This window comes from Urtica dioica, chromosome 3 (genome assembly GCF_054948205.1).
Source record: "Urtica dioica subsp. dioica isolate 48M chromosome 3, U.dioica_male_clone48M_v1_H2, whole genome shotgun sequence".
In the NCBI taxonomy this organism is placed as follows: domain Eukaryota; kingdom Viridiplantae; phylum Streptophyta; class Magnoliopsida; order Rosales; family Urticaceae; genus Urtica; species Urtica dioica.
The window spans coordinates 43660401-43670449 of record NC_142758.1 but is presented as its reverse complement, the minus strand read 5'-3'; the positions used below and the strand labels follow the sequence as shown (position 1 = coordinate 43670449).

Here is a 10049-nt window from a genome sequence, read left to right as displayed (position 1 = left end):
AATGAAAATGTGTTTTCTATTTTATCTCTTTTATATTTTAAATTAAACTCTAAAACAAGTGAATGTAAAACACAACCAAACAACATTTTAAAATATTGTGAGACGTAATTCTAAATCTGTTTTTTAAATTTAAAATTAGAATAAGAAAACAAAATTTAAAAACAAAATACAAATTTAGAATACAAAATCAAACGGCCCTAAATGACTTTAGAAGTATAATTTTTTTTAAACTTAATTCTCAAAATATATTTTTATAAATATTTATTTTTACAGTATTTTCTTGTAGTTTACAGTTTTATTTCAATGTTATTTTCTACTATTTACCATTTTTTTTTTTCCATGATTACAGTTTCATTTAGGGGCAAACTCACCTGAAAATTAAAAAAACAAAATGATTTATGGGATGGTTAGATATGTAACTATTTTCGGAATTATTATCGTACTTTAAATAGGATATTTGTGGAACTATTCAACTAACTAAATAATGGGTTCATTGAAGCCCAACTTGTTATTAGTGGCCCAAAAATGGTTCACCTTCAAAAGTTCTTAAACGGCGTGTCGTTTACGATGCAGGGGTAAGAAGAGAAGGAAAGCTGTTCTTGTCCTAAGAACACAAATACAATCTAAAGAGTCCTCCGTTATTTTGAGTCTCTATGTCGTGTTTTCAGAGTTAGGGTTTTTCTCCTCTCTCTGGTCGAAAAAAAGGCTCGTTTTTTCTCATCTTCATTTGTTTTGTTCTCGCTAGGTTTCGATTCCCCTTCTCTTCGTGAGGTTAGTAACGAGTGAGATGATTTTATTTCACGTCAGATTTGCTCGATTCTATATGTTTGATAACGAAATTCCGATGCTTTTGATTTCAAGAAAACAAAAAAGATCCGAAATTGGTTTGACGCTGTATTTCTTTCTTGCAGGACCAGTAATAGTTCTATATGCGAAAGAACATGTATTCCTCCAGAGGAAATAATGCGTACGGTCAACAATCTTATCCTGGGCAATCTGGTTATGGCCAAAACGTAATTATGGTTTTTTCCTTCTTTTTACATCAGTTTTTGTTTCAAGGCTATATTGATTTTATCGATCATGTTCTTTTTCAGCAGTCGCAACTTTTAATTCTTCATTAAATTGACTGCCTTTGTGTAAAATGGCCTTTTTTTTTAATCTCTTAACTTTTCTGTGACCTTTTATGTAGTTGGGTTCCAATTACTCTGGAAGTACTGTTGGAGGGCCTGATGGGAATTCTCAACTTTCCATGGCCTCTCGGCACTCGTCCATGCTAGCTTCTTCTGCAGAAGCCGATGGCGGTGCTTATAGAGGCAATACTTCGACCGCAGGTCATTACGGGAGTCAATATAGTTCCATGTATGGATCGTCTTCTTTGAGCAGTGCATCTCAGGTAATAGATGAATAAAAAAAAAAACCCTCATTGTTTCTTGTTCTCAATCGTTTTCTTGTCAAGGTGGTTCCTTTAATTTTGTTTTTTAATCGTTCGTTGCAGGTTCCTGCAGTAGCTTCGAAAACGGGTTCATCGGCGTTAGAAGGTCGTGCTGGCTATGCCTCTGCTGTGTCTCAGTCACCGAAGTTTTCATCCACAGAATATGTCCCGACCTCGAGTCACGGGTACGGTCACAAAGGTGCTCCGTTATACGGGGAGAAGGTTTCTGACTATCCCGGGTTAGACAGAAGGCAATACGGAGAACGCCAGGGTTCGTATTTGGGAAGAGACATGCAGACCGAGCCAGCCGGAAGATATGCTGATTCCGTTAGTTATGCTCATCAACAACAGGTGAAAATCTGTGTTTGTCATTTTTTTTACTTTCTCTGTTCTTTCTTTCGTTGCTTGATTGTTGTTATTGATGCACTTGTAATGTCTGGCAGAATGAGATTTACGAAAGGATTGATCAGGCAGTCATGCTTCGTCAAGAACAGCTGCTGAAATCACAGCAATCACTGCAATCGTCTTCTCTTGATGGGAATCCCAGGTACTTTTCTGTGATGTGTACGGTCTCGATTGATTTGCACTCAAGTAAGCTTTTGTTCGACTAGGTTGCTTTACTGATTAATAAAACAAAACGAACTTTGTTCGTGCCAAAGCATTACGACATTGGCTCGGGGTTTTCCTGTGGCGAGCTATTATAGAGTAAAATGTTGTAGTAGAACTGAGCAGCAAATGAATTTCTGGCAGAGAAACTGACTATCTTGCAGCAAGATCCGCTGCTAATCGTCACCCACCGCAAGATCTCATGTCTATGGGAGGAAGAATAGACGGCGATTCTCGCGGTTTATCGATGCTGAGTTCTTCTTCTTACAACGCACATCACGCGCCCACTCCTTCTATTCTCGGCGCGGCTCCGCGCAGGAACGTCGACGATCTCGCCTACGCACAGAGCTCTTCCAACCCCGGCTATGGAGTTAGTCTCCCCCCCGGCCGGGATTACGTGACGGGAAAATCGATGCATGTCTCTTCGCTCGACTCGGATTACCCAAGCAACGTGCTGCCCCGCGGAGGCCTCTCGAGGATCGACGAACGCAAGGACGATAGGGCTAGTTACCTCCGGGAGTTCGAGATCCGGGAGGAGGAGCGCCGCCGGGAGCGCCTCCGTGACAGAGAGAGGGAGAGGGAACGCGAGCGGGAACGCGAGCGCGAGCGCGAACGGGAACGCGAAAGGGACCGCGAACGGGACCGCTTGTTGGAGCGGAGGGACCGCGAGCGAAACCGCGTGCTCGACCTTCGGCGCGAGAGGAGCCCGTTGCGAATCTCCAGAGACCGGCGCGGCTCGTCTCTGTTGAAGGACGGGAGAGCTCTTCTGCGGCGAGATTCTCCGCAGCACGAGGTTTCGCATAGGTGGATCTTCTTTGTTTCAAATTTTGCGTCGAGTAACTTCTTCTGCAATATAGCGCTTGTGTATCTTGCAGCCACTTGTCACTAACTTGGTGTTCTGTTACTCTGAAGGCGCCGTTCCCCGGCTAAAGATAAAAGGAGAGAATATGTCTGCAAGGTAAAAAAAAAAATAAAAAAAATCAAGAGATTTGTCTTTCAATGAATGTGCTCGCTCCTCTTCGTCCAATCAAAATATGTTCTTTTCCTCTGGAATCTGGAATTTCGATGCTGCCTTGTGATCTAATCAACCATGGCTGCTCTACCAATTCACTGTTTTGGGGAATTTCCTTTCACGCTTCTTCATGTTCAGTTGTTGCTTTCATTCTCATCTCAGTTCTATTTCCTTTTTCCTAAAATTCTCCTCTTCCTCTACTCCTCTACGTGTCTAGTTCATTTTCCTTGCATATTCGCCCGACTCTGGTTGACTTCTTTCTCCCTTCTTGTATCTTCTTTTCATTTCGACCCCTTCTGTTGCTGATGTTTAGAATTTGGGATTCATGGGCTTTATGTAATAAATATCTCGACACACACCGTTATCATGATCTTTCTTAGCCATTGTGGATGGTCTAGGAAATACAATCAAATTAGATGCATAATGCAGTTGTAAGAAACTTTCAGGGAGAAGCTCAGTTATCGCATGTTTTATGATTTCTCTCTATAAATGTCACATTTTCTGGCGTTTGCATCGGTAACATTCTGGTTATTGCAGGTTTACACGTCCAGTCTCGTTGATGTGGAGAGGGATTATTTGTCCTTGGAAAAACGATACCCAAGGCTGTTCATAGCTCCAGAATTCTCAAAGGTCTATCTATATGAACTGTTAAACTTTTTTTTAATAACTTCCTAACATTTTTTTTTAAATTGTTTAGGCTATTGTATACTGGCCAAAGGAGAATCTGAAAATTTCTATTCACACACCGGTCAGGTATGCTGTATTGAATTTTATGTCGGTTAGTATTTGTTAGTTCTTTCTTTTCAATCAGGATGTGGGGTATATATTGTCAGAATTGTTTACTTCTGCAGATACTTGCTTTTATGTTCTGATGTTTTCTTAATTTTCTACTTCTAATTATATTTTACCCTTTTTGAAAATAGAGAAGAAACAAACCTTGGGGGCGGTTATAATATTTTAATATGGTCGTTTCTTCGGTGTAAAAGCTTTCTTTGCCCTTTGCAAACCAAATATGTTTTGGTACATGAATTAATTTATGTGTACTAAATGGAGTTATTTAGTACCTTGTTCTTGATCCTCTTGACAGTTTTGAGCATGACTTTATTGAAGAAGAGGGTGTGGGACCGAAAATGGATTCTGCTGAACTGACAGTACCTGCTACGAGTCATGGGAGTACAATTTGGAATGCAAAGGTCAGAATTTTCTAACTCTGAACGGTTATTTACAAGTTTGTTCGATTGAGGGGATGAATTTGAAGTTATAATGTATATGCAAACAGCAGAGATTGAACTTTTGTTTTATTTACCATCCTTGCTGTGGGTTCGGATATATATATATATATATGTATATATATGTATATATATATTTGTACAATTGTAATCAGTATAATCTTGTTTCAGCAAGTTTCAAGCTTTTATGTCATTTGTTGCATATTCCTATGTTATGTCACCTTTTTTTGGTAGCCCCAATAAGATGTGATAAAAATATTCTTCGTATTTTCTAATGCATTCAATTTTTAAACTGTATGTTTACACTTCATGGTATCTTTGATCAATTGTGTGCTTTTTAGGGTATGAGGAAGCACGATGACTATTTCTCTTAAATTTTTTTTATTAATATCGTTTGGTTTTTGTCTTGGGTCTCTTTGAGCCTTTGTGGTTCATGATTAAGAATTTTTTATTTTCACACATCATAAAAATTATAATTTTTTTTTTATATTTAGATTATAGAATTTGGAACAAAATTCATTTTCGTTGTTTCTGTTCATTTTTTTTAAGGTGTTAAAATCTTATATGCTTGTAGGCCATGAGTCTATGGGAATTTATGGCATGAACCTTATGTTCCTCTTTGTCATTTTGTCAGGTTATCTTGATGAATGGAATGAGCAAGAATACTCTAGAGGAGCTCTCCTCTGAAAGAATTTCCGATGATCGTACACCACATATCTACAACATCCTTCGGTTTGCTGTTCTTAAAAAAGATCGCGCTCTACGGGCAATCGGTGGTCCATGGGATTCTATTGATGGTGGAGACCCATCAGTTGATGATACCTCACTAATTCAAACTGCAAGAAGGTTATTGTTTACCCTTTTATTTATTATTTTTACTGTTCTTACCGAGAAGAATAATGGTGAAAGATTTTTTAGTACAATGTGGTTTTATGGATTTTCATTGTAACTCGGGAGTTAGTGATCTAGATATTATCTGATTTGTAAACTATGCCCTATGTGCTTGCGTAGTTGAGGATTCCTCATCCTCTTTGAACTCCCAACTTGATAAGATTTTTTAAAATCTTAAATTCTTTTAAATAAGTTTTTTTTTTTTTTTTAAATTTTAAATGAAGTAAAGTTAATTTTACTCGTGGTATGCATTCTCTGAATTGACAAATTAACTGGATGACTTTTTTTTTTTATAGACATGTTAAGGAGGTTGCTCAGCTTGATCTTCAGAATTGTCGGAACTGGAATCGATTTCTTGAGGTTCGTTTCTAACTTTTTTTTAGTTGAAAGTATTTACTTTCAATTTCATTGGCTTAGTTTAACATCTGGTTGAATTTACAGATACACTATGACAGAATTGGGAAGGATGGATTATTCAGCCATAAAGAGGTCACTGTGCTGTTTATTCCAGATTTGTCAGAGTGTCTTCCTACGCTGGATGCGTGGCGAGACCAGTGGATTTCGTACCAAAACACCATTGCAGAAAGAGAACATCGTATCTTTTTGAGAAGAGAGGTTCGACCTTTATAGCCTTGACCATATATCTCTGTTTCATGTTTAGGAATCGTTAAAAATAAATGTGATATACTAGCATTAATGACAGATTTTTTAGGAATTGACATCCCTTATTAACTATATGTAACTTGTTCAATGTTTCAGAGATTGAAGGAAAAAGATACTCTTAAAGGTACTGAAGTCTTTGCTTATTTGTGTGAACATTTTTATATTATTTTCTTCTAAGTCTGTAAGGTTAGCTAACTCCCAATTTTGGGTTTTGTTATATATTAGACAAAGAAGGAGATTCCTCAAAAGATGTCAAAAGGGTGGACAAAGATGAAAAAAAGAAAGATTCTGTAACTTCTGCAAAGGCAAAAGATTCGGAGACAAAGGAGAGAAATGGTAGTAAGGATGTAAAGGGGAATGGAGCGAGTGACAGGCCAGAGAAGAAGGATGAGGTGAAGGGTAATAATGAAGGCGTCGTCAATGATGATGATAAAGATGACGAAGAAACTACTCTTGCACAGACACCAACTACTAATGTGAAGCCTGTAAAGAAGAAGATTATTAAGAAGGTTGTCAAACAGAAAGTTTCCAAGAAAACAGACGACACTACGGGCAAAGAACAGAACGGAAAAGAAAGTGAAGATAAGACAAACGTTGAAATTTCAGGTCAACCCGGTCCGGCTTCAGCTAGTGGGGTCAAAACTTTTGCGAGAAAAAAAGTTGCCAAAAAGGGGGTTGAATCTGACGCGAACGAGGGCAAAGATGCTCAGCCCGAGAAGGAAATCGAAGGTTCCAAGGAAAAACCGAAGGATACTTCTGATTCAAATAGTGGTCCGGTTGTGAAGACGGTTGTAAAGAAGAAGATCATTAAGAAGGTACCTAAAAAAAAGATCGCTGGTTCGCAGTCTACTGATGAGAGTCCCGAGGTTAAGAAAGACAAAAATGTAGTCGATAAAGGAGATGTAACACCGAACTCTGGGAAGAAAAAAGCAGAGGCTGATACTAAGTCCGCTGATGTTAAGAAGATTGAAACAAAATCAGCATCTAAAACCGAGGCGTCGAAGCCACAGGCTAATGAGAAGAGAGAAAACATTACAAATCCAAGCAAAGTAGAGGTGAAGAATGAAAAAACAGACGAGAAAAGTGGTTCTGGTTCCAAGGAAGTGAGTCAGAATGACAAGCAGAAAATAACGCAGAAAGATACCAGTGACAGCAAGAGAGCAAAACCGGCAGATGATGACAAAACTAAAGACGAGAATGAGAAAGAGAAATCTAAAAAGGACGAGTCTAGAAGCAAATCGAATAAAGAAGTTAAAGAAAAGAAAAAGTTTGAAGAGCCTCCTCGACACCCGGGTTTTATTCTTCAAACGAAGTCGAGCAAGGATTCTAGGGTAGGCTGTTCTGACCCAAAATATCAATTTGATGACCTGTTCTCTCAAGTTCTTGTTTGTTTATTTTTCAGTAAGTTTGATGTGATGGTCTATATTTTTCTCAGATGAGATCGTTGTCACTGGCCCTGGAGACACTCTTGGATTATTCGGATAAGGATGTTGAAGAATCGACATTTGAGGTTTGCTTTTTTTGGATCCCAACTCTATAGGACTGTCAAAGTCATTACATTGTAGTTTTCAAGTAGTTTGATGGGTTTCGTAATTGTTAATGGCTTCTCTACCCTTTTATTTTCTAGATCTCTCTCTTTGCGGAGACACTCTGTGAAATGTTTCAGTACCAGATGGGTAGCCGCATATTAGGTTTTCTACAGGTTGGTCCACTAAATTATATTCATCTGTGTATACATAATTCTAATCACGGTCTAAATATTTCTCGTACATATTTCGCTTATTGTTTTTCTGTACAGAAATTGCGAGTGAAATTTGTGAGCAAAAGGTCTCAACAAAAGAGGCGAAGGGAAGAGAAATCCGAGAGCGAAAATGAAAAACTCTCGCCTACTAAGCGCCAGAAGGCTGACGAACTCCCCGACAAGAAAGAACCTATTCAAGCATCTGACCCGATGAATGAGGAAAAGCCAGATGATAAAAAAGAGGACCAAAACAAAGCAGAGGAGCTGAAATCAGTTGAGCTAGTCAAAGAGGCTCAAGTGGAGAGTGAATCGGACGAGGAAGACCCCGAGGAAGATCCCGAGGAAGACCCTGAAGAAGACCCAGAAGAAGATGTTGAAATGGATGACCCTACACCTCAAGAAGAACCTATTTCTGTCCAAAGCAATGTTGCGGAGAAGAGCTTTAAATCTGATGATAAACCCGCAAAAGAGAAACTTGAAGCTGACAAGTCAGTTAAAGAAGAGCCTCACGAAGAGACTGGGGTCAAGACCGATGCAAAGAAAGTTGAGGACAAAGTGGAAGCTGTAAAGAAAGCGCCTATAGACAAGGAACTATTACAGGTATTTTGACTTGATACTTCTATATAGTGATATGCTTATTATGCATCTTGTTAAAAATGTGCACTAATGATATGATTCTGATCTGAAACAGGCCTTTAGGTTCTTTGACCGGCAAAGAGCAGGCTTTATCAGGGTAATATACCCTTAACCACTCTTGTTTTTTGCTTATTATTTTGTTACATGTTCATGAATGTTTCTTTTTCAGGTTGAAGATATGAGGTTGATTATCCACAACTTAGGCAAATTTCTCTCCCACAGAGATGTCAAAGTGAGTCTCCCTTCATAAGATGAGAAATTTTATTTTCTAGACTCAAAAGTTATGGAAATATCTCAATTAGACCCGCTAGTTAAAAAATATCCAAAATTGGACTTTTGTACCAATTTTGGACGAAAATACCCTTAATTCAAAAATAAACCCTCTCTCCATCTCTTTCCATCTCTTTCCATCTCTTTCATTCTCACTCTCATTTTCTCTCCACGCCAAAGAAAACCAAATCCGACGTGAGCCCCATTCCGACGCCCAACCACACCAAATCCGACGAGTTCCAACGCCCACCACACCAAATTCGACCGAATTGGAGGTTATTTTTTTTTTTTTTTAAGGTTGAGTTGAATGAAATTTAGAGGTGATTTTTTTTTTTTTTTTAAAACTGAGAATTTCCGATGGATTCCGACGAAGACCATCGGAATCCATCGGATTCCGATGATCTTCATCGGAAATTCCCAGTTTTTAAAAAAAAAAAAAAATCACCTCCAAAGATGGATTCCGACACGTTCCGACGAGTTCCGATGGATTCCGACACGTTCTGACGAGTTTCCGAAACCCTCAAAAACTATGGAATTTTTTTCACCGAGAGTTCTAATCCTAGCGCAACCAATTCGAAAGTGACAAGAATTGTGATGAAGATGATTTGAAAATGAGAGAAGAATATGAGTTATTTTGAATTAAGGGTGTTTTCGTCCAAAATTGGTACAAAAGTCCAATTTTAGATATTTTTTAACTAGCGGGTCTAATTGAGATATTTCCATAACTTTTGAGTTTAGAAAATGAAATTTCTCCATAAGATCGTGTCTCTGATTTTTTTTATTTATAAATTCTCATGGACAATATTTGGTTTGGCTGCTCCAGGAACTTGTTCAGAGTGCATTGTTGGAGAGTAATACCGGAAGAGATGATCGGATCCTTTACAGTAAGCTCATTCGGATGTCCGACGACCTATAACTGTTTAGTGAAAAATTCTTTTTAACTATTTGGGCTCACTTCCTTTCCTTAAGTTTTATTTCGTTCTCTAGGCTTTCTATGTATTTATTAATGGAATTATGAATTTTTCATTTAATTTGATAGAAATTTAAAGTGACGAGTACAAGGCATGTCTGAGTTTATGAATATCAACAGTTCCCTATGAACTTTTTTTTTTTTTTTTTTGTATTTTTTTTGTTTGTTAGTAACTGTCAAAATCTGATCTTCATCTCGCACCTATAATGACCTTAATCTTGGCCACAACCTCATTACTTGGCAGTCAAGGAAACAACAAACAATTTTTTCGCTCCAAGTACAAGGCATGTTATCAAAGTTTAGCATGTACTGTAGTTGAACTTGCCTAGTTATAGTCAATATTGAAGTACTATTTGAGCAAATGAGAATTGAGGTCAATAGCATAAGGTCAAACGGAAAAGCTTAGAAAGTGACAGACTAGAAGAAAAGTATATCAATATCGGGGAATGGACATGTTTGTCCCAATTTTTTTTAGAGTGGTATGCCCTATATCATATTTGTTTTCAAATCAAATACCATATTTGTTTCCAAATCAAATGCTTCGGTATAAAAATGTGTAAAAAATATGACGGAATCTATGAAGGGATGTCTAAAAATCA

General features: G+C 37.9%; 1 protein-coding gene across 1 annotated transcript; it reads left to right on the top strand.

The window, feature by feature from the left end:
* The first annotated feature begins 598 nt into the window (after nucleotides 1–598).
* On the top strand, nucleotides 599–9599 carry EMB1579 (ATP/GTP-binding protein family). The gene is made up of 21 exons (XM_089608746.1): nucleotides 599–771; nucleotides 912–1013; nucleotides 1190–1393; nucleotides 1496–1783; nucleotides 1876–1979; nucleotides 2183–2842; nucleotides 2951–2996; nucleotides 3588–3680; nucleotides 3748–3803; nucleotides 4138–4243; nucleotides 4914–5125; nucleotides 5467–5530; nucleotides 5612–5785; nucleotides 5930–5957; nucleotides 6059–7164; nucleotides 7269–7343; nucleotides 7461–7535; nucleotides 7632–8174; nucleotides 8266–8307; nucleotides 8380–8442; nucleotides 9304–9599. The coding sequence occupies exons 2-21, from the start codon at nucleotides 930–932 to the stop codon at nucleotides 9394–9396; spliced, it is 4116 nt and encodes a 1371-aa protein (XP_089464872.1). The 5' UTR covers nucleotides 599–771; nucleotides 912–929; the 3' UTR covers nucleotides 9397–9599.
* The last annotated feature ends 450 nt before the right edge of the window (nucleotides 9600–10049 follow it).